Genomic DNA, 24,978 nt, shown 5'->3' on the forward strand with positions numbered 1-24,978 from the left:
GGTGCGGCGGCGGGGTGGGGAAGGAGCTTCGCCAGATCGCATCTAGGCGAGCCGGGCCAAGTGCGCGGGGGAAACACTGGGGCCAATCCCGTCACCGGAGATGAGGGAGGCGGCGTTGGAGGGGGGACTGGTGGGGTGTGGCGGAAGGGGAACGAGAAAGGGAACGGCGGCGGCGGAGGGCTCGAGGGCGCGGCCTGGGGGTGGAGGCCGTCGGGTCCAGGGCGACGGGGTATTCTGCAAGGGATGGATCGGGGCCGGTGGGGCGGGGGCGGGTGCAGGGGTGCGCGGGCGTGGGGTACGTGGGAGGTCGAACCGGTTTTTCTTTACGTGGGTTTTTTCTTTACGTAGGAGGAGGAGGTCGAACGGAGGTGGGATCGAGAGGTCGAACGATCTCGAAGGTTGAACCATCACAACGGCACATCCTGCTTTAATAGTAGAGATCTTACCTTTAAATATGACTTTCTTTCAACAAATTAAAACATGTAAACACATCGGCTATCTAGAATAAAAAAAACTAAGTACTCTCAAATTAATTTCATCGCGAGCATGAATTTAGCGGGTCTCTATTGTCATTTGACGCAACAGGTAAACTAGTACTCCATTATCCGGCGGAAGAAACCAAAACCGCACCTTCCTCGCCTTAGTCACCGCCGCTGCCGGCGCTCTCCGGTTACCCGTTGTTTGTACAACATGGCCCCGTCTTCCGCTCGAATCCTCATCTTCATCCTACCCACCCCGAGTCTCATACCCCCGCCACCCGTCAGGCGGCCGCTCAGAGCCTGGGCAGGCACTGCCCGCTGCGCCCCGGAGGCTGCTGGCGGCGGGGGCTTCGTCGTCATTGAGGACGACCTCTCTGAGCTTCTACAGGTCCATTTCTCTTTCGTTTCTTTACCCCCTTTAACCTGCTCGTTAATTTCCTCTATTGAACTGAAGTGATTAAGCCCCTTTTTGTTTGGGCTGAAGCTTTAGCTTTTGGTGCTTCTATGAGGAGATCCCCCTCCCCTCCTCCCGCGGCGACCGGGAGGCAAACCTACTCCCGCCGCCGCCCCCCCCTCTCCTTCCCCCACCTCCCTCGCCGCCGCCAGGGGGCGCGCCTCCCCCAACACACACACCCACCCATCCAGGGCGGGATGCGGGAGCCGGGCATCTCGGCGTCGACGGGCCGGCGTGACAGGCGGCGTGGTGGCTGGCTGCATATTTGGCGGCGGCCGGCTCTTCGGGTGGTGCGCGCGGGTTGGCCCCGGTCAGATCCGTCCGGATCTGGCGCTAGCGCCTCTTCCGACGGCACGGGCTGGGTTCAGCACGGCCGCGGGCGGCTGGCGCTGCCGTGCAGGGGGTGTCGGCGCTGTGGTGGTGGCGGTGGTTCGTGCTGGTGGTGGAGCCGGTGGCGGGGTGGGCTTCGGCCGGCTTTGCGTGCGGCGACCTTTGGCGGCGAGGGTGGTGATGTTCTGCTGCAGGACGGCTCGGGCCTTTGGCGGCGAGGGTGGTGATGTTCTGCTGCAGGACGGCTCGGGGCTGCTCCTTGGGGTCCCGGTGTACGTGGGCTGCCACGGCGTGGTGGTGGCTCATGGCGGTGGTCCGGGTCGTCTCACGGCGGCGGCTGTCTTCGACGTCGTCCGGTCGGTGAGCGCCCTTGTCGACCTTCGATTCCTCTCCTCGTCGTTCGAACGCTACCTTCATCAAAGGGTTGGCCCTCTCCCAGTCGCGGTCCATCGCTCGTCCCGCACCCGGTGGCAGGACTGAGCTCGTTCCGTGCCCGGTGGCAGAACCGAACTCGTCTCGTGCCCGGTAACAGGTCCAAGCTCGTCTCGCGCTGTCGGTAGGACCGGACTGGTCTTGCGCCCGACTGCAGGACCGAGATCGTCTCACGCCCGGTGGCAGGATAGGCATATGGAGGCCAGTTCTGGACGGCCTATTGGGTTTCGGCGTTGGGGGCAGCTCACGAGTGCTAAAGGCGGGGCCTTTCCACTCGTCTCATCGGTTGGGGTAGCGGTGAGTGGTGGGTGAGGTGGCGTCGAGGTCTTGGATGCCGGGGTGGCGACCCTGGTGGTGGTATCGCGGTGCTCTTGGGCAGAGCCTGTGGCTTGGTGCTGCCTGGTGACCATGGTTGTGTGGGCGACATGGTCTCCGGGTTGTGGCGTTCGGTGGCGGTGAGTATTGGCCGGGGTGAAAACCTGATCTATCTACGGTCCGGTGGGGGCGAAGCTCGTTCCCTTCTTGAAGGCGTCGTCGCGGCCATCATTGCCCGTCGTGTTGCTCCAGGTGAAACTATGACCCTCGGGTCGGGCGGTGGCGGCGCTCCGGTGTCGTATCCTTCCTTCCTGAAGGCACCGTCTTGGAGCACACAGTTCGTCGTATGCAGCTTCATCTCTTCGCGGTAGCGTGTTCACGATCGAGGACCCGACTGCTCTTGTAGTGCTTGGGGTGGTATTGCTGTGCTCGGCGCCTTTGTATCCTGCCTTGGGTGTGTGCTGAGTGTGTGCGTGTGTTGCGGTAGCGTGCGTTGTACCGAGTTGTCGTTGGTCGTTGTTTTATATATAAAGCGGGGCGAAAGCTTTTTCGGTAGAAGCACAAGCTCAAACAAACTCAAAATTCTTAAAGGACCGTGGCAACAACCAATACATGTTATGAAGTTTTGGTAGAGATCTAGCAACAATAATAAATTGGGACACTGCCTAAAAATTGTAACAAATTGGGCTTCTTTCAGTTATTTATAAGAGCTATGTTATTGATGTTTCAAATGTTTTATGTTGCCTGGTTTGTTTCATTTGTCTGTATAATTAAAAGAATCTGCTTTAGTTTGAGGAAATTTTTGAACAATGGAAGATGACTTCCAGTTGTAGATATTATGATACCTGCGCACCATGCATAACAGGGCTAGGATAAGCGCTATTATTTCTGTAGGAGTAATGTTATTGCTCTCGGGTGTCACGGCGACAGTGTGAGACACCACCACGTGACTGTCAAGTGGGACCCAGGTCGAGCAGTAAGCGTGTGTGTTGCGTGTTTGGCCAAGTGCCGTGTATGAGGCTACTGTACTTAAGCCACCCGTGGCGTGTGTGATAGGCAGGCTGTGTGAACTGAATTCTGAAATACTCACCTACCCTCCTGTCCCGCTCACCCCCTTCTCCAAGTCTCCATTCAACGCCCCTCCTCCGATCTCTCCTGCCTACTCTGGTCGCTCGCGATCTAGATTGGGACGTGTGACATCGGGGTAGGCCGAGAGCAAAGGTGACAGGGGTGCACTGCCATAGGGATGTGCATCGTTGAGCTTGAACATTAGATGGCACATGCATGTAAACATAGGCCATGCCAAGAGGAAATTAGAAGGTGGAATCGGTGCACTGTGGATCCTTCTAGGTTGACCGTGTTAGAGTTATAATATAAGGCCCTGTTTGGAACCATAATAGATTATAATAATCTGGATTATGAAGATAGATTATATAATCTGGTTTATAAAAATAATCCAGGAGGGTATGTTTGGAGATCAGATTATATAAACTGTAATTCAGGTTTTACATTGTACAATGACATGTATGTCCTGTATAAAAATAAGACGGTGGCGGTGGCAGTAGGTAATTATCTTCAAGTTTACAAGGGTAATAGGTTATTAGTAATCCATAATCTGATTTTAGCTGGGGTAGAGTAGATTATGAGTTTTTAATAATCTGGTCATCTAGTTTTTAAAATCTACAATATAAATTGTCCTGTTTGGAAACATAATAGATTATAAAAACCAGATTATATAATCTGGGTGGTTCCAAACAGGGCCTAAGTCATGTACCTTTTGTATTTATCCCAATATATAAGGGGTTTCCTGCATATAGTCCACCACCTGTACATGTATATATACCGGCCTATGGCCTCATGGGAATACAAGTTGCATATTCCTAACATGGTATTAGAGCTAGGTCAATTTTCTGCATGCTGCAACTCGTGCAATTGATCCGTTTCTCCTCTCCCGATCGAGCTCGTCCTCGATCTCCTGTTCCTGATCGAACTCGTCCTCGATCTCCTCCTCCCGCCCCGATTAAAGCCGCCGCCAGCCGCCCTTGATCCGGCCGCCGCACTCATCCTCGATCTGCTGCACCAGTCCCGCCGCCTCCGCCGCCGCCAGCCGCCCTCGATTCGGCCGCCGCACTCCGTCGCGTGGCTCGCCTGCGCCTTGTCGTGACGAAGCCAGGAGGCCCCGGGACAGAACAGGGAGTCCTGCGTCCCGATCGGTAGGGCGAGGCGGATTGGATCTGCATCCCGTCCTGATCTCGACCGGATTGGATCCTCCAGCATCCCGTCCCGATCTCGACTGGATTGGATCCTCCGTCCCTATCTCGACTGGATTGGAATCTTCATCAGGCTATGTTGTTGTCCCTCGTTGTTCGGTGATGTTTGATGGTAGTAACTACACCGAGTTCGTTGGCTTCATGCGCATCCACATGCGTGGCATCCGTCTCTGGGGTGTTCTCTCTGGCGAGGTCTGTTGTCCGCCGCGTCCTATTCATCTTGTGGCTCCCACTCCGCCGATCCCTCTGGCTCTTCCTGCGGATGCTCCTCAGACTGCGAAGGATGCGGCTAAGGTTGCTGATGAGGCTGCTATCCGTGCTTATGATGAGAAGGTTTTGGCTTATGAGGAGGCTCTTCAGGTGTATCATGGTGCTCTGTCCATTTACACCGTGGCTTGATGATGATGCTCATGCTGCCGCTGTTCTCACTGCTAGTGTTCTGCCTCAGTTAGTTTCTGGGCTTCCTACTGTATTTGAGATGTGGACCCGCCTTCGTCAGCGCTATGAGCCCTTTGGTGATGTCTTATACCTCTCTGTGGTCCGTCAGGAGCGTGCTCTTCAGCAGGGTGACTCTATTGTTGATGACTTCTATGCCAACTGGCGCCAGCTTGATTCTCCCCGCAGTGCTGGTTGTCGTACTTGCCCCTGTTGCCAGGTTGTCCAGGCCAACTTGGAGTTTCATCGCGTCTATGAGTTCCTGTATCGGCTCCGTAAGGAGGTTGAGCCCCGGCGTGCTCAGTTGTTTGCTCGTGGCCGTATTTCTCTCATGGAGGCGCTTTCTGAGATTCATGCTGAGGAGACTCGCTTACGTGGTGCTGGTTTGCTGGAGGTTCCCTCTGTACTCGCTGCTCGGGCTCCTTCTACGCCACCTGCTGCACCGACTCCTTCTCGCTCGAGTGCTCCGCCGCTCTTGCCCACTCCTTCTGGAGGCTCAGGTCGCCCCTGTCCACATTGCGGCTACTGCAACAATGATGGTCATATTGAGTCCCAGTGCTACACGAAGAAGAAACATCAGCGCAAGGCGCGATCATCCTCTTTAGGGACTTCATCATCGTCTTCTACCTCGACAGCTTCAGCCATCGCTTTGACTGAGCAGGATATTCTGAGACTTAAGCGTCTCCTCGCTGCTTCAGGTTCTTCCTCGACGGGTACCGCTGGTTTTGTGACTGAGGCTTCCCGCACTGAGCAACCACCTTCTACACAGTCAGGTACAACCCCATGGGTTCTGGACTCTGGAGCTTCCTTTCATATGTCTTCTAATTCTTCCACTCTGTCCTCTCTTCGATCGCTTGATTCTCCTGTCATGTTCTCACTGCTGATGGTACTCCTCTTTTTGTCGTTAGTCGAGGCAATCTTACCACTCCTTATTCTGTTCCTGATGTTGCTCATGTTCCTCGACTTACCAAGAATCTGTTTTCCGCTGGTCAACTTGCTGATTCTGGTTGTCGCGTCATCCTTGACCTTGACTCTTGTTCTATCCAGGACCGTCGCACACACACTCTGGTTGGGGCTGGTCCTCGCCGTCGTGATTCTCAGGGTCTTTGGGAGTTGGACTGGCTTCATGTTCCTTCCGCTGCCCACTCTATCGCCAGTTCTTCCGCTTTGGTCGCCTCGGCTACTGGTTCCTTCCAGCAGTGGCATCATCGACTTGGTCATCTGTGTGGTTCTCGTTTGTCGTCGTTAGTTCGTCGAGGTCTTCTGGGGTCTGTCTCAGGAGATGTCTGTTTAGAGTGTCAGGGTTGTCGTCTTGGCAAGCAGATTCAGTTACCATATCCACATAGTGAGTCAGTGTCTAAGCGTCCTTTTGATTTAGTTCATTCCGATGTATGGGGTCCGGCTCCCTTCGCTTCGAAAGGGGGTCATAAATACCATATTATTTTCATAGATGACTTCTCTCGTTACACATGGCTTTATTTCATGACTTCTCGTAGTGAGGTGTTGTCTATTTATAAGCGTTTTGCTGCCATGGTTCATACTCAGTTCTTTTCTCCCATTCGTGTGTTTTGTGCTGACTCCGCTGGCGAGTATATCTCTAAGATGTTGCGTGGTGTTCTTGCTGAGCAAGGGACTCTCTCTCAATTCTTTTGTCCTGGTGCTCACGCTCAGAATGGCGTGGCTGAGCGCAAGCATCGTCATCTTCTTGAGACGGCTCGTGCATTGATGATTGCTGCCTCTCTCCCGCCTCATTTTCGGGCTGAGGCCGTCTCCACCTCCACCTATCTCATCAATCTCCAGCCTTCCGCTGCTCTACAGGGTGGTGTTCCTTTCGAGCGTTTTTTTGATCGTTCTCCTGATTATTCGATGCTTCGCTTGTTTGGTTGTGTTTGCTATGTTCTTGCCCACCCGTGAACGCACCAAACTGACCGCTCAGTCTGTTCAGTGTGTCTTCTTAGGCTATAGTGATGAGCATAAGGGCTATAGTTGTTGGGATCCTATCGGTCGTCGGATGCGTATCTCTCGGGATGTGACTTTCGATGAGTCTCGTCCCTTCTACCCACGCCCATCTTCCTCGACCTTTTCAGTGGAGATATCTCTTTCCTCACTTTTCCTGACACACCTATCACACCCGTCGAGCCTTTGCCTATTCGTTCCGCTCCCTCTGCTTCTCCGCCTCCAGTCGATTTGTCACCACCATCTTCCACGGTCTCCTCGTCTAGCATGTCACCAGATTCTACACCTTCATCTCTGGTGACTTCTTCGTCGCCACTCCCCGATTCTACCATGGCAATTCCTCCTTCCATTGTTCCATCTTTTCCTCAGTGTTACACTCGTCGTTCACGTTCTGTGGATGCCTCTGTGGATGTGTCGTCATCCTCGTCTCACCCTACTTATGGCTTGCGTTCTCGTCCTTGTTCGCCTGTTGATCGCTTTGGATTTTCCACCGCAGGTGCTGCTGTTCTTGAGCCGACTACTTATCATCAGGCTGTTGTTAATCCTGAATGGCATTTTGCGATGGCAGAGGAGATTGCTGCTCTTGAACGCACTGGTACGTGGGATCTTGTTTCCCTTCCCCCTGGAGTCCGTCCCATCACTTGTAAGTGGGTCTACAAGGTTAAGACTCGCTCCGATGGTTTTCTTGAGCGTCACAAAGCTCGTCTTATGGCTCGTGGTTTTTAGCAGGAGCATGGTCGTGATTATGACGAGACTTTTGCTCCTGTGGCTCATATGACCACTGTTCGTACACTTCTTGGCGTGGCCTCTACACGCCTCTGGTCTATCTCTCAGCTTGATGTTAAAAATGCTTTTCTTAATGATGAGCTGCGTGAGGAGGTGTACATGCAGCCACCACCTGGGTATTCTGTTCCTGATGGCATGGTATGTCGTATTCGTCGCTCTCTCTATGGCCTTAAGCAAGCCCCTCACGCCTGGTTTGAGCGTTTTGCCTCTGTGGTGACCGCCGCTGGTTTTCAGCCAGTGCTCATGATCCACCATTGTTTATTCACCTTTCTCCTCGTGGTCGGACTCTTCTTCTTCTCTATGTTGATGACATGGTCATCACTGGAGATGACCCCGAGTATATTGTCTTTGTCAAGGCCCGTCTTAGTGAGCAGTTCCTCATGTCTGATCTTGGACCTCTTCGCTACTTTCTTGGGATTGAGCGTTTTGCCTCTGTGGTGACTGCCGCTGGTTTTCAGCCAGTGCTCATGATCCACCATTGTTTATTCACCTTTCTCCTCGTGGTCGGACTCTTCTTCTTCTCTATGTTGATGACATGGTCATCATGGAGATGACCCCGAGTATATTGTCTTTGTCAAGGCCCGTCTTAGTGAGCAGTTCCTTATGTCTGATCTTGGACCTCTTCGCTACTTTCTTGGGATTGAAGTCTCTTCTACCTCTGATGCCTTTTTTATATCCCAGGAAAAGTATATCCAGGATCTTCTTGCTCGTGCTGCTCTTACTGATGAGCGCATTGTTGAGACTCCTATGGAGCTCAATGTTCACCTCTGTGCTACTGATGGTGATCCCCTGCCTGACCCGATGCGTTATCGTCATCTTGTTGGCAGTCTTGTTTATCTAGCTGTCACTCGTCCGGATATCTCTTATCCGGTTCATATTCTGAGTCGGTTCGTCTCTGCTCCCACATCGGTTGACTATAGTCATCTCCTCCGTGTTCTCTGATATCTTCGGGGCACGATCTCTCACCGTCTATTCTTTCCTCGCTCCAGTTCTTTACAGCTTCAGGCCTATTCGGATGCTACGTGGGCTAGTGATCTTTCATATTGCCGTTCACTTTCTGCTTACTTTGTTTTTCTTGGTGGTTCTCTCATTGCCTGGAAGTTGGCGGATTACAGTTGGCGGATTTCTTGACGAAGGCCCAGACTAGAACACAACATGGCTTTTATCTTTCCAAACTCAGTGTTGTTCATCCACCATGAGTTTGAGAGGGGGTGTTAGAGTTATAATATAAGTCATGTACCCTTTTGTATTTATCCCAATATATAAGGGGTTTCCTCCATATAGTCCACCACCTGTCCATGTATATATACCGGCCTATGGCCTCATGGGAATACAAGTTGCATATTCCTAACAGACCTACCTAACTGCTATGCACGAACCTGTTTTAAAGCAAAATATGATCCTATTTCCATCACAATTCTACGCTGGAAAGTCGTGTACCAGTTACCACATCCACAACAGACTGATACTCCCCCCTTGAATATGGAAGCTTTTATGGCCCCAGCCTCTACAAAACGATGTACCTGGCCACATTCGCGGGCCGTACTTGCTGTAGTTGGAAACACCTGGTATGGCAGCCTTGGGCACCCCTAAAGTTCAAGTTCTTTGTTTGGCTGGTGTGCTATCGTTGCTGGACCTTAGACAAATTTGCTAAGCAAGGATTACCTGATAGAGGCAAAGTTTTCCTTGTCTTCCGGTGAGATGTGACGATCGTTTATGGTGGAGTAGACTCCGACGATCCGACTACGAATGTGTGAGGACGTCGCGTCTTAGCAATCGCTAAACCAACTCCGAGAGGTCGTTGACCACACCGAAGCACGATCAACCTAATCACGAGGGTCTGGTTCCTGCATGCAAACAAAGAACAAGCAAGAAACTGAAATTGCAATCTGGATATTGCGAATATAAGAGGAAAGCTTTATTGATGAAAGTGGAGTTCAGTGACGTCTTGGTCTGTTTGTAGAACACAAACGAAGGACGCGGAGTTGCAGCTATGGCAAACTTGTAATCTAAACAAAACCTAAGTCTAAACTAAGGGCTGTATATATGGGGAACAGAGTGGGGTTTTTGTGACCCCTTGGAGGAGGGGTCCGAAAACAACCCTAACTCCGTTTCCCCACACATACGGATTCTAAAAACAACCTTTAATGTAGCATTTCGAAATTACATGGGCCTGACCCAAAAATAAGGTGACGCAACACCTATAATAGCCTATGGACGAAATTTATGAAGTGGCATCTTGTATGTTTCGTCCAAGCCTTCATGCTCTCCTTATGGTGACTTCAAAGTGCGAAAATCATCACTGAAAACTCCATTGTTCTTTCCCGCGCGTCCACCTTCTCCATGCTTGATCCCGCTCCAATAGTGATCATTTTTGTCCATGTCAGGTCCTTTATTTGTAAGTAAAACAAAAATATCTAATTTAGACGGCATCATATGTTCATGAACATCAGAAGGATTTCCAAGAAACGGAAGTACCTGGTAATTCGATCGGCGTGCGCGAGCTCTAGTAATTGATGCAGTATGTATAGCAGTAGGGGTTGTGGGTGTAACAATGGTATTGATGTCCTCATTATTACCACACCAGGCTGTCAATCTGATGAGACTATCTGACACCTCATGCTGCAATGCTTCTTTGCGTGCGGGGTCTGGGTTTGTATCCTCCTGGATTGGGTTCTAGCACCTCGCCCCCTACCAATGCCGCCATCTGACTTGCAGCATGCCGAGAACACGGAGCTGAGGAAAGGCTTCAATTTTGTGATCATCTGTGTGTTGTGTTAGAACGAGAGACATATACACATACTTTTACGTAGAAAATTCTTATGGAAAAAACCACGGACGCACGAAGGAGTAACTTCACTACAATGGTGGTGTTTACAAGCACGAGACAACATGCTCTCTTTAGAAGTTTAGATGCGACTACATTGATATATCTATAGGGGGTAACAAGTAAGAGTCCTTGGAGGACAAGCAAATGGGTTGTATTTGCACACGTCGGTACCAACGCAATGCCCCACACCGCTCGTATTACATCTTGCATGAGATGGTGCCGTGTCCAACATGCTACTGGAATTGGATCATACAATCTCCACCTTGAGCCAAATTCCCTCCAATAGTCGAAGAAAGCAAATAAATCCATTCAAATCATCATAAACACCTTGTGCGTCAAAGTTCATAGGACTAGTGAGAAATGCTATCATGTGTACTTATCTTGCGTAACTTCGAATCACCTTTGGCAATAACATTTTGAGCATAGTGAAATCTGACATCAATATGCTTTTTTTCTCTCATGATATATTTTATTCTTTGCAAGGCATATAACACTTTGATTGTCTCAAAATATGGCAGGGAAAGACATATCTCCACAAAGTTCAGTATACAAACCTCCCAACTAAATAACTTCTTTGCATACCTCATAAACAACCATATACTCGGCATCAGTTGTGGAACAAGTTACAATAGGCTGCAAAGTTGATCTCCAACTCACAACACAACCACCAATGGTGAAAACATAACCTTTGAGTGGTCTTCTCTTGTCCAAAACTCCAAATCACCAGCAATATTAGAATTGACAAGTCCATCTCTAGATTTCGCAAACTGTAAACAAGTATTGGAAGTACCTTTCCAATGCTCTTTTCTAGGATTAGCCATGTATCTATTAACAACACTCAATGCATGTTGGTTCAAAAAAAAAAACTCAATGCATATGATAAATCAGGACGAGTACAAACCATGACATACATAAGTGAACCAATTGCACTAGAATAGGAAACTCTAGACATGTGCTCAATATCAACATCTGACTTGGGGGACATAAAGTTGATGATAATTTAAAATGTGTAGTTAACAGAGTACTCGCTGGTGAGACATCATGCATATTAAAACAACAAAGAACTTTATCAATATATCCCTTCTGGCTGAAATATAATTTTCCACACGATTTGTCTCTCGATATTTCCATGCTAAGTATTTTCTTTGTTGCATCCAAATACTTCATCTTAAATTCATTACACAATTGCGTACTTAGTTCATTAATCTCCGTCATACTCTTTGTAGCAATTGACATATCATCAACATTAAGAAGCAAATAAATAGTTTTATTAACAATTTTTGAGCAAACACAACTATCATAATCAGGCTTTCTAAAACCTCAAGAGAGCATAGAAGTGTCAAATCTCTTGTACCACTGTCTAAGAGATTGCTTCAATCCATAAAGAGATTTCTTTAACTTACAAACAAGATTTTCTTTTCCAGGAAATAATAAAACCTTCAGGTTGTTCCATATAAATTTCCTCGTCTAATTCTCCATGTAAGAATGCAGTTTTAACATCTAATGGCTCATATAAATTTCCTCGTCTAGTTCTCCATGTAAGAATGCAGTTTTAACATCTAATGGCTCATCCCGTACGAGAATTTGGATTATAATTTAACATGTTGAGTTGTATTTGGCTCGAACATAATCGTAGGGTATTAAGGTGTTAAAATATGTGTCGAATTGATGTGTACGAAGTGTGCTACAATTGGACTTGTAATTAGCGGAGGGTTAGTTTTTTGAGTCGAACACGTGTAACTTGGGCTTATTATATAGGGGCACCGCGGAGTAGCCAAATTGACTAGACATAAGCTGGTAGGCTCCAACTCAGTTCGGGTGCCCGTGGCAAGGGTGGTCGGACCGGACGTGGCGGGTGGTCAGAGTGTTGTATGACATCCTCGGTGGGCTTGTCGTCCACTGAATCATGTGATATGCCACTTGGAGAAGAGCGCCCTTAGTCATGCCCCGGGGATGTAGCCATGTTGGCGAATCTCGTGAACAAGTCTGGGTGTCGTTGTTCGCGCTTGTGTGATTGTTGGTCCTCGAGGGATTGACATGCACCTCAGATTATTCTAAAAAGTGGTTTTGTTTGTGAAAAAAGAGGGCAATCTGCAACGTATGTATGTGACATGGGACAACAACGTGATGAAGAAATTCACATTGGGAGTCGAGGCGCACATGCTTGCTGCACCTACGGAGTTACCAGGGAGCATAGATTATTTTGGATATCTTGCTAATTGTACATGAGATTCTACCAAAAACGTTGGTAGGTTGGTAACGCATGCATAAGGTTTGGAGGAGCATGGAGTGCGTCATGCAGGGTTCATGTAGAAGATCATATTCTATAGTGTCGAGCATTGCATTGTGATGTGTTGGGCTGATACGGCGCAAGGTGAAGCATGGTTGTAGCCGGAAAGTTCGCCAAGGTGGAGTGTTAAAATGTATGTGTCTAATATTATGTGTATGAGTTGTGCTATTTGTAATTAGCGGAGGGTTAGGTGTTTGTCTGACACGCATAACCCGACCCCGCAAAATATAGCTAAATTGGCTAGACATAAGCGGGTAGGCTAGATAGAGATCACGAGAGGGTCAATCCTAGCGCCCGTGGCAGGAGTGGCCAGACCGGTCGTGGCGGGTGGTTGGAGTGGCGGGTGGTTGGAGCGCTGTTTGACAATGTTGGCGGGCTTATCGTCGACCGTGTCATGTGATTTGGTACATGGGATGGAGCGCCTGTAGTCATGCCCCGAGGATGTAGGCATGTTGATGAACCTCGCTAATTAGTCTCAGTGCCGTTACATAAGGAACACGTACATGTCTCTCTCCGCGGTCATAGTGGTGGACAAAATATGGGAGCACTGCTGTGAGTGGCAGACGTGGGTGACAGTTGTCTTAAGCATGTAATCCCCTAGGGACTGACTAGTAGACGGGTCTAGGGGCACCCTACGTGCACCATGCAGACCGAACTCTTTAACTTTGTATATGTTCTGTTCCTCCCTATCTTAATATATAGTCACACAAATCTCCTCTATGTTCTCAAAAAATAAATAAATGAATATGCCAAACAAGACCACTCTAAATACTAAGAAGCCTACCATTGGTACGCCATCCAAATCAACACATAAACTCCATGGTTTTCAGCTCGAGCTTCTTGGCGCCAAGCTCCATCGTCTCCTTGTGTTGCACCTTTTGTAATAACGCTCGTGACTTCAGCCGATTAGCAGACAAGAGAACCACTTGCATACAAGATTAAACTTTCTTATTGAACACTGACTAGTTGCTCCAAAAGTCCGAACTAATGGAGAAAGGCAGGCAATATATTTCAACACTTCCCCTTACATGTTGGCTATTTTAGTCCTTAGATGTGGGCCCGATGTAGGCTACAAAATCTTTTACTTTAAATATTGCGTTACCAGGGTCTTGAACTTGAGACCCCTTGGCTCTGATACCATATTGAATCATGCACCTACCAGCTGCTCCAAAAGTCTGAGCTGTGAGGGAGGGCCAGGCATTATACTTCAATGCTACCCCTCACGTCTATGCTCCATTGGAGTTATGACGTGGGCAACAGAAGCAGGGGCAGGCCACAATTATTTATTGTGTTTTCTAGGTTTTGAACCCTCAACCTCTTGGTTGTAAGTTGTATGCACCTAATCAGCTCACCCATTAGTCCGAACTATGGGAGAGGGCCGGACATACACTCCAACATTTCTTTTTCTCAACTAGCTCACCCATCAGTCCGAAATATGGGAGAGGGCCGGACATTACACTCCAACATTTCCTTTCCTCAAAGCGTCATTTCATCTTAGCCAGTCAGTCCAAAAATCATTATCGGCCCAACCAAAATAAGAGGTTTTGGCGATTTATCTATGCCCCTGCAGCCATGACCCCAAAATGTGTGAAATACTATGAAATGGGTGATATTAAAGGTTAAATACACAACTCACCTTGCAATACGAGCCAAACAACAATCGGAAAAGAGATATTGGATGATCTCTTGTTTATAAAAGAAGCTACGTTGCTTGTTCCCCTTGTCACATGTTTAATCAGATTGCCCTTAGTAAGGATGACTTTTCGACATAGAAACCAAAGGAACAATTTGGTTTTAGAAGTTACTTAGGACGACGCCACAATCTTTTAGATTTAAAGATGACACGTAAATTGGTGCATATTTAGTTTAGTTGTGTGTAAACTGGGTAACATATGGGATATGAATCAGTCCTTTTCAGATTCTACCCAAGGATTTACGAGATAATCTGCAGAATGAACCTAGAAGGGACCAACTGTTGGAGGTAAGAAGCTGAACTTGTCTCAACCACTATCCGTGTCAACCACTCTTGAGACCATCATATTTGAATATTCCTTTGAAATAATTTAATTAGCATAAACTATCGCAACTGATGAGTAATGAATTAGGTTATTCTAGATTTGGGGAGACAACCTGAGGCACGTTTCCTTGGTAATTCTGGTGGCCAGTATCTACGGGATAATGAGGTATGCAACTGTAAGTTGATTCTAAAAAACAGTAAGATAATTTTAATTTTACAATATTATGTTTGATTCTTTATACTTGTGTTAACAATATTACTAAATGTAATCATACCATGAAATGAAGGAGCTACAATAGAACCACATATATTCTTTCATCACAATGTGGTTGGGTTTATTCTCATATCTATTGTGTCGGAATTATGTATTAGTAATTACTCTACCCATAGTTTTATTAAATTCGATGCAAGGCAACTAGGCCAAATCATCTACATGCTAGCAGAGTACATGTCTTCGCAACTAACATTTCCTGTCGATTTGCTTGACAGATTTCACAGCTAGAGTTGGAGGAAGCTCAGAGAGCTGTAGGAGAATTTGGACGTGACAACCGTGCAGGAATCGAAGGTACATTGCATAGGATATCTGCCATAAGGAGTAGAAAAGGACTGGTTGTTGGTTTGACCTGTCGAGTTGGCCGTGCCGTCAATGGGCATGTTGATATGGTCCGCGATCTTTTAAACTACAAAGAGAGCATTCTGTTTTTGGGAAGGTATGTCTCCTCGCTGCATCAACAATTTGGATTTTTTTATCAATTTGAAGATGTAAAAACAAGTTCGTAAGTGTTCCATGTTCGTGTTAGAGTTATATTGATGATGACCTTTGGTCTTCTTTATTCTTGCCTTTTGGTATCCCCTTGTACATGTATATATGGCGACTTTGGCCTACTAGTAATACAAGTTGCATTCTTAACATGGGATTAGAGCCTTAGGGCTTTTTTTAGTACGCACGACTCATGCCTTTGATCCAATCTCCCGTCCATGCAGCCGCCCTCTTCTTCTCGCACTGCTCTTTGGTGCCTTCCCCAACCGCAGGTCCACCCCGCTCTCTGGCACTGCCGGTCTCCCATGCTTCACCAACCTCATGTTGTGGTGGAGCGAACCCGATTCAGTTACCCGCTCGCCTCGCATCGATCTGGGTGCAGCTGTTTTGACGTGAGCGCCCCGCTCCGCACCGATCCGGTGATGCTGCCGCCTCGTCTCCCACTGGTCAGCGCCCAGGCTGGCTCCTTCCTCTATCCCGTCGCTAGGTCTACCGACTACTCCTGACCGGCCCACTGCTGGATCCGCTCAGCTCTCCCTCTTGCTCCCGATCCAAGTACAAGTCGCTTGCTTCGTTGCTCCTCCCGTCGCTAGGAACGCACTTCTCGATCGAAGCTTCCGCTCGATCTGCCCGGATCGTTCGTGTGCTTCGACCGGGACCACTGATCGGGCATGCCAGGATTCCGCCCCAGCCGTCGTTTCCTCGTGGGATCGGTCCTCCCGGATTGAGCCGGTCGTCGCTGTTGCTCTCCAGATCGAGCAGAGGCAGTCGACTGCATCGCTGCCCAAGCTGGTCCATTATATGCTGCTGCTTCTGGATTCAATCTCAGGCCGGCCTTCTGGCTGCTCTGCTTTTGGGCTGATTTTGCTGGTTCTCTGTTAGCAAAAAAAAAGAGAGAAACGAAAAAATACGATGTTTCGGCCGGGCTTGCATCTTTGTCCCTGCTCGCAAACTTCCGATGGTGTTCCCTATATTGATCCTTTCTCGCACATACGTCGTTGCTCGGTGTTGGGTGCTCGTTCGTCTGTGACGTTGTCCCGTATGACATCTTCCACATGCTATGTTGGTCGCTATTCGTCGACTCCTCCTGCGGCTTCCGTGCGCGACGGTGAACGCTCTACGTCGGCTCCTTTTGCGGCTTCGACGCGTGACGGTGACCGCTGTATGTCGATTCCTCTAGTGGCTTTCACGCGCGGTGGTCACTGCTCTACGCCTCCTCCTCCAGTGGCTTTCGCATGCGATGTTGATCGCTGTATGTCGACCCCTCAGTGGCTTCCACATGCGGCTCTACGTCGACTTGCTACTCTCGGTTGACTCTACACGCTGCTTCCACGAGTGGTGGTGACTGCTCATCGTCGGCTTTCACGTGTGTTTCTACCTCGACCTCTTCTGTCGTATCCCTGTCTACGCGTGAGATTGCGCAGTTGCGTTGCCTACTTGCTGCTTGGGATTCTTCACCGACAGGTTCTTCAGGTTCTGTGATTGATTCTTCCGGCACTGAGAAACCACCGCTCATGCTCAGAATGGTGTGGCTGAGCGCAAGCATCCTCACCTTCTGGAGACGGCGCGTGCGATGATGGTCGCCGCCTCACTTCTGCCTCACTTCTGGGCTAAGGCTGTTACCACTTCCGCCTATCTTATAACATTCAGCCATCTGCTGCTCTACAGGGCGGTATTCCTCTCGAGCGCCTTTCTGGCCGTTTTCCTGATTATTCGACGCTTCGTTTGTTTGGTTGCGTTTGCTATTTTTTGCTTGCCCCTCGTGAACGCACCAAACTAATTGCCCAGTCTGTTGAGTGTGTCTTTCTTGGATACAGTGACAAGCATAAGGGCTATCGGTGTTGGGATCCCGTCGGTCATCGGATACGTATTTCTCGGGATGTGACTTTTGATGAGTCTCGTCCATTCTACACGCGTCCATCCTCCTCGACCTTTTACCAGGAGGACATCTCTTTTCTTGTGTTTTCGGATACATCCCCCTATGTCCCCAGTATTCCTACTCCTCGCCTTGCTATAGCAGATCTGACACCGTCCGCTCCTACAATTTCTTCTCCTCATCGCATGACTCTCCATCTTCGTCACCGATGCCTTCCCCTTCTCCATCTTCATCGCCGATACATTCCCCATCTCCACCTCCAGTGATTCGACCTCTTCCCTTTTCTTTCCATTAACTCATTGTACACGTGTTGTGGATGAGTCTACTGATGTGCCCTTTACCTCTAGTGTGTCGCCTTCCCCTTCTCAACGGACTTATGGTCTTCGTTCTCGGCCTTGCCCGGCCCCTGACAGATATTCTCCTTCTCGCTATGGTCTTTCGACCGTTCTTGAGCCGACTTCTTATCAAGATGCTGTTGTTCATCCTGAATGGCAGTTTGTGATGCCAGAGGAGCTTGTTGCCCTTGAGTGCACCGGCAGGTGGGATCTGATCTCTCTTCCTCCCTGTGTTCGTCCCATCACGTGTAAGTGGGTCTATAAGATTAAGACTCGCTATGATGGTTCTCTTGAGCGCTATAAAGCTCGTCTTGTGGCTCGTGGCTTTTAGCAGGAGCATGGTCGTGATTACAACGGGGCTTTTGCTCCTGTGGCCCATATGACCACTGTCCGCACACTTCTCGTGGTGGCCTCTGTTCGCCAATGGTCCATGCCTCAGCTTGATGTTAAGAATGCCTTTCTTAATGGTGAGTTGCGTGAGGAAGTTTATATGCAGCCACCACCTGGGTATTAAGTTCATGATGGCATGGTTTGTCGTCTTCGTTGCTCTCTCTATGGCCTTAAGCAAGCCCCCTGCGCTTGGTTTGAGCGATTTGCCTCTGTGGTCGCTGCAACTGGTTTTTTGCCCAGTGCTCATGATCCAGCGTTGTTTGTCCATCTTTTTGCTCGTGGTCACTCTTCTTCTCTATGTTGATGACATGATCATCATTGGTGAGTACATTTTCTTTGTCAAAGCCCGTCTCAATGAGCAGTTTCTTATGTATGATCTTGGTCCTCTTTGTTACTTTCTTGGGATTGAGATTTCGTCCAACTCTGATGCCTTTTTTATTTCCCAAGCGAAGTATATCCAGGATCTTCTTGCTCGTGCATCTCTTAGTGATGAGCACACTCTTGAGACTCCCATGGAGCTTAGTGTTCACCTTAGTGCTTCTGATGGTGATCCCTTGTCTGATCCGACTTGTTATTGCCATCTTGTTGGGAGTCTTGTCTATCTCGCTGTCGCTCGTTCGGATATCTCTTATCTTGTCCATATCTTGAGTCAGTTTGTTTCTTCTCCCACTTCAGTTCACTATAGTCATCTTCTTCGTGTTCTACGATATCTTCATGGCACAATCTCTCATCGTCTTTTCTTTCCTCGTTCCAGCTCGTTACAACTCCAGGTCTATTTAGATGCTACCTGGGCTAGTGATCCTTCAGATCGCCGGTCACTTTCTGCTTACAGTGTCTTTCTTGGTAGTTCTCTCATTGCCTGGAAGACAAAGAAACAACTGCAGTTTCCCGTTTAAGTGCAGAGGCTGAGTTGCAAGCTATGGCTCTTCTCACAGCAGAGGTGACTTGGTTATGCTGGTTACTCGAGGATTTTGGTGTTTCTATTACTACACCTACAACACTCTTGTCAGACAGTACATGTGCTATCAGCATTGCGCGGGACCCCGTGAAACATGAGTTTACCAAGCATATTGGTGTTGATGCTTTCTTTGTGCGTGCTGGTGTGCATGACCATGTTATTGCTCTTCAGTATGTGCCTTTCGAGTTACAGTTGACGGATTTCTTCACTAAGGCCCAAACTAGAGTGCAACATGGATTTTACCTCTCCAAACTCGGTGTTGTGGATCCTCCATGAGTTTAAAGGGGGTGGGCGGGGGGGAGGGGTGGGTGTTAGAGTTATATTGATGATGACCTTTGGTCTTTTGTATTCTTGACTTTTGGTATCCCCTTGTACATGTATATATGGCGGCTTTGGCCTACTAGTAATACAAGTTGCATCCCTAACAGTTCCATTGTACCAAGGGTACAGCATTAAAATACATGATCATGTTTATTTTATTCAGGAACATGTAACTGGTTTCCTTAGCGAAGAGGCAAATGGTTTTTTATCTACAAATAATGTCAGATTACTAGGAGCCTGGAGCGTAAGGCAAACAGAATACCTAGTGTCTGCCGTAATTAGTAAAATCAGGCCATTATGGTTAGGATTGTAATTGGGGATTATTTCCTCGTGTAAATCTCATTTAATCTGCTATATGAGATACAAGGAAGATTACGATTGTGGCCTCAGATACAAAACTTTCATAGGGGTATGCTTAGTTTGTTGCCATGTTTACCACACTTTTGTGCGCCAGGTTTGATATTTTAGCCAACGTTGGCCTCTAGTGTGGCATGTGATTTTTGCAACCACAATAACTGTGGTTAGCCAAGTATTGGCCCCTGGGGCTCTATGTGTCCACTTTATTTATTTTCTTAAAACTTCAAAAGTTCACCTGTTCTCAGAGCAGATACTATGATGGTTCTGGAATGGCAGAGCTTTCAGTATTTCAAGAAACTATAGTATTTTAGTAGAAAAGGTTCCAAAATGCTCGGGAACTAAATTCATATCATTATCATCATTCGAGTAATTTCTCAAGTTGTAGAGCCAAGATGTTCTAGTAAAGTAGGATGTGATTTCTATAAATTTTGAGAAACATTGTGTTCAAAGCTTAATGGATCCTTGAATCTTTGATTATATTAAATAAAATTATGGAATTAATATTGTTTGAGATTAGCTATTCTGATACAACTCAGTAATTTCATATATGTTCTAGTGCTATTGCTATATTCTACATACTCCCTCCGTCTCGGTGCATTAGGCATCTTACGAAAATCAAATAATCCCAAAACACTAAGGCACATTACAATAGTACTAGTTGCATGCATATTAGTTAGACCACATCTATTAATTGAAGGACCAATGCATGCAATTTATGCGGCGCGCTTTTTGGATTTGAAGAGGTCGCCTAATTAATAGCACGTTTTTAGTTGAGAAAGGAATAATGTGATGGGCTTCCTCTGCAATTCAATTTCTTCTCCTATCCAATATCTGCGTGCCTAGGTTGCAGCGCACCTTCTAAGATGCCTAATACACCGAGACGGAGGGAGTAGCACATATTCTATTGATGTCTGGTGTTGTGTGTTCATAATCTTTCGGAGCTCGGGAACAATTTAATTCAGCCATGTGTTCCAATTCAGTTTGATTTTGTACTAACAGTTCTTTTGTTTGGACAGACCTGGGGTTGGCAAGACTACTGTTATGCGTGAGATTGCACGTGTTTTAGCAGACGAGTTCCAGAAAAGGGTGGTATAGTAAACAATGTTACAATCTTGTAGCTTTTCTATTAGGGTTCTGTTTCCTTACATATAATTCCTAACACGTTATATGGGTCCATTGATGTTTAGGGCAGGTAATTGTAGATACAAGTAATGAGATTGGTGGGGATGGGGACATTCCTCATGCTGCAATTGGTGGCGCAAGAAGAATGCAAGTACCTGAACCATCAATGCAGCATAGGGTGATGATTGAAGCAGTTGAAAACCATATGCCTGAGGTGGTCATTGTAGACGAGATTGGAACTGAATCAGAGGCGCAAGCTTGTCGGTCAATTGCAGAAAGGGGTGTAATGCTTATTGGTACTGCCCACGGAGAAAGGCTTGCAAACATTATAAAGAATCCAGTTTTATCTGACTTGGTATGCCATTATTCTCATAGTGTTGCATTATTATGCTCGGAACTTTGCATTAGATACACACCACACCCTTTTATTGCACAAATTTCACATGGTATCAGAAATACGAAACTTGGGATTGTTTTCATAAGTAGTTCACCTTCTTCTATCTTTAGGTGTGATAGCTTATACTTAACCCAGATATTTGTCCAACATTATTGGTCGAAGATGGATACTGAAGATTGTTAGGAAAGCAACTTATCTGTATTGAAGGCCCAAGGGGCATATATATATTACACATGACTTGAGGTGCAAGGAAAGTAAACATAGACTAATAAGGACTCCTAGACTAATAGACTAATAAGGACTTCTAGACTAATACTAATACTTCCTAACACCCCCCCTCAAATGCAAAGCGTATGCAATAGCATTGCATTTGAAGAAGTGTAATACTAAAAAAAATGATAATCCAAATCTGCCTCTTGAGAGTGTCATCGTAGCATGAAGAGTCTTCAAAACTTGTCGAGTCGCCGAAGGAGATAACAAAGAGATGGCACATCAGTGGTAGACACCGCATCACTTGAAGATACAAGATAAGTATCAAGAGAAGATGGGTTGTCAAAAGAAGATGGCACATCAAAAGAGTAAAGCATTGCGTAGAAAATCATAGTCCACGACAACCGTCGGCGAAAGAAGCTCGGCGGATAAGGCACGATGGACGTAGATCGACAATGCAAAAGAAGTCCAGAAAATCCTATAGAAAACAACAAGGGCAAATAGCCCACAAAAGTTGCATAGAAAGGATGTGGACCAAAGAAAGGCTGACGGACTAAGGTATGGTGGACTCGCATGGCATGAGAAAACACAAAATATGAACGGATTTGGTGGACGCAGCGGAAAACAAAGAAAACTAGATTAGGGATGATGGCAGCGAAAGTAGCTACGAGAAAGAGGTAACACACGAAGCAGCAAGCATGTAGACAAGCAACACATGATAGCAGCAGGAGAGTTGCACGGATGAGCGGCAGCCCAAACAGCAAAACAGCAGCACGCAGACCCAAGCAACATGATCAGCAGCAAGTAGGGAGAGCCACGCGCGGAGCATCGGGCAAGCAGTAGAAGGGATCAGTGGCCAGTAGCAGCAGAACGCAGCAGTTGAAGGAAGAGCCGCACGCGGGGCATCCCGATCTGGTGCACAGACGAGTGAACGAGGCGCAATAGCCAACCAGGTCGAGCCAGAGCTATGACCCATCGGGCGGATCGAGTCAGCGCTGATGCGAGATCTGGCAGATGGGGCGGCATGCCAGTAGCAGCAGAAACGGCTGTCCACCCCGAAGCAGATGGGCGAGACTTGATCCGGAGACCGCGTCGGCAGTTGGCAACGAAGACAAAGACGTCCTTGCTCGAGGCAGGCAGCATCCTGACGGCCGCATGAAGGGCGGCGACCTCATAGATGGAGGCGGCGGGATCTGGCGGCGGCTGGGGGCGCGAGATCTAGCGGGATGATCCAGCGGCGACTGGAGGCGACGACTGGAGGCGGCGGTGGACTGAAATCCGGCGAGGGCGGAAGACCGGCGGCGGGATCCGGCCTGGGACGAGGAGCATCGAGGCAGCGGGAACATCCAGTACCAGGCCAGCGAGAAGGAGCTCCGGGACGCGTGCGAGGAGATCGGCCCCGTGGTTTCCCTCCGCATGGCCTCCGACAAGGACACCGGCAGGCCCCGCGGCTTCGCCTTCTGTGAGTACCTCGACGACGAGACGGCCCGCAGTGCCTGCCGCAACCTGAACGACTACCCGTTCCTCGAAGCGGGAGTTCAGGGGACTCGCGACGTTAATCGAGCAGGCGGGGATACTGCTTGGTATGGCCGCCGCAGGTGACGCTGGTACGGCTGGTAAGCGGCCTAGCGACCTGCCGGAGTCGGGGCAGGGTGTACCGCCGAAGGTTTGAGGAGGAGACAGCGGCCAGCGAGTGAAGGCGGCGCAATAGAAGATTGGATCGGGAGGGCGAGTTGCGGCGCCCGAAAAAATAACATAAGCTCTAATACCATGTTAGGAAAGCAACTTATCTGTATTGAAGGCCCAAGGGGCATATATATATTACACATGACTTGAGGTGCAAGGAAAGTAAACATAGACTAATAAGGACTCCTAGACTAATACTAATAGACTAATAAGGACTCCTAGACTAATACTAATACTTCCTAACAAAGATAACGTCATGCCATCGTCCTACGAAAACTTCTTACAGCCATGCTCTTTTAGATGCAAAGTTCAAATATTTTGAAGAAAGAAGAGGTTTCCATCCACCTTCAAATGAATATACTAATTGTTATTTGTGGGTAAATCAGGTTGGAGGAGTAGAAACTGTCACTCTTGGTGATGAGGAAGCTCGTGCGCGACGTACTCAAAAAAGTATACTGGAGCGGAAGGCCCCTCCAACATTTCCTTTTCTTATTGAGATGAGGGAGCGACACTATTGGGTCACTCATCGGGTATGCACATTTCCTGTATATTTCAAATGGTCAAAGAATATGAATATATGCCTTTTCAGTTTTGTGCAACATAGAATGCAATGCTGCTAGGTCTAGAACTGTAGAGGAAACCATATACAAGTATCAGACTTGCATGTTGATAAACTATAATATATCTCATAACTTTCAGTTAATGATGAATGTGTTTGTGGGATTCTTTTCGAAGAATAAGAATTAATGGGAAGTACAAGAGTACCAAATTCCATGGCAGTCATACATATCCCAATTCATGGTTTTGCTTGAACAGTTCTATCTTTAGTCTGTATCATATTTGATCATTTGTAATACCTTCAATAATAACAACAAAACCTTCAAGTTTGGTATAAAGTTGCATTACTATATCTTCATTTATGTGGCTTGAAGGTATTACAAATGATACTTTCTGAATTTTCTATCACTGATTGTTACTGCATTGCTGTTCTTATTTTTTAGCAACTAAGGAAAATCTTAAAACTTAGGAAGCTACCTGAATGAAATCCACTCATATTTTTCAAGAATAAATGTACTCAATTTGATGTGTAGAATCCCTTTTTCTTATTTTATGCAGACTGAGAGGAGTGTCGATATGCTACTTCATGGCAAGAAGCCACTCGTTGAGGTAATATCTATTAACATGTCTGTGCAGTTTTGCTGATGTGATAAATTTCGTGGCATGGCAGAAGACTGACAGTTTTTCTAGTTCGCTTTACCTGTGAATGTTATTTTGAAGCATGACTTTTATACCGCTGTGTGATTTTCAATTTCGAGCTAGAGTGTTCTAATGTTCAGTTTATAGGTAGATTAGTGAAATTATCTAGATGATTATTTAGTTCATAGGACTCTTTAGTGAAGCACAACTTTTGTACCTCTAGCACATCGGTCCATGTAAGAACTTAAGGTAAATGTTGTAAAGCATTAGTTGATGCCTTGTCACATCGCAGGTCAGGAAAAGGGATAATGAGTTTCAGGTTATCATTGAAAGATGGGCAACGTATGATGGAGATGGACTCTGAATTCCAAGATTTCAAGTTGTTATTTCTCCTGCCATGCTTCATTTTCTTCCTACTTGCGGTCTTTGTGGATATCCGGTACAAATTCTATCGAGCATGTTATTCTAAGGTAGAATGGAGAGATCCTGGTTCCTAAAGTTTGTTGAGTTTATTTGGCATAAAATAGTGATATTGTTATTATAAAGGAACTGATGCTGCCCATTAAGCTTAGTACACAAGCTCCATACCTTTTCTATATATTCTTCATTATATCGATGTCATTGTAAATCCCTTTCCTTCTCAAATTCGGTCTTCCATCGGTCACAGTAGGGCCTATTTATTTTAGACTCGAAGCTGTACACTTTGGTGCTGAAATTGACAGTGGGTTAGTTATTATGTCAAATGGCAGAAAATGCCCTGGGAATTATTTTAAAA

The 24,978-nt window shown here is 47.3% G+C and overlaps 1 protein-coding gene across 7 annotated transcripts; it reads left to right on the top strand.

Annotated features, from left to right (window-relative positions):
* The first annotated feature begins 602 nt into the window (after window positions 1-602).
* LOC123452363 (uncharacterized protein ycf45) lies at window positions 603-24,978 on the top strand. Of its 7 annotated transcripts, none has more exons than XM_045129010.1 (9): window positions 603-867; window positions 14,496-14,558; window positions 14,693-14,770; window positions 15,084-15,304; window positions 20,608-20,680; window positions 20,784-21,068; window positions 23,393-23,536; window positions 24,123-24,173; window positions 24,496-24,978. In XM_045129010.1, exons 1-9 carry the CDS (start codon window positions 691-693, stop codon window positions 24,565-24,567), a joined length of 1,164 nt encoding a protein of 387 aa, XP_044984945.1. In that variant the 5' UTR covers window positions 603-690; the 3' UTR covers window positions 24,568-24,978. The 7 variants fall into 7 exon arrangements, with proteins under 7 accessions (XP_044984945.1, XP_044984946.1, XP_044984943.1 ...); XM_045129008.1 differs by having other exon boundaries at window positions 605-867; window positions 14,683-14,760; XM_045129014.1 differs by lacking the exon at window positions 603-867 and adding an exon at window positions 1,046-1,623 and having other exon boundaries at window positions 14,683-14,760.

The sequence above is a fragment of the Hordeum vulgare genome, chromosome 5H, assembly GCF_904849725.1.
Source record: "Hordeum vulgare subsp. vulgare chromosome 5H, MorexV3_pseudomolecules_assembly, whole genome shotgun sequence".
Taxonomy (NCBI): domain Eukaryota; kingdom Viridiplantae; phylum Streptophyta; class Magnoliopsida; order Poales; family Poaceae; genus Hordeum; species Hordeum vulgare.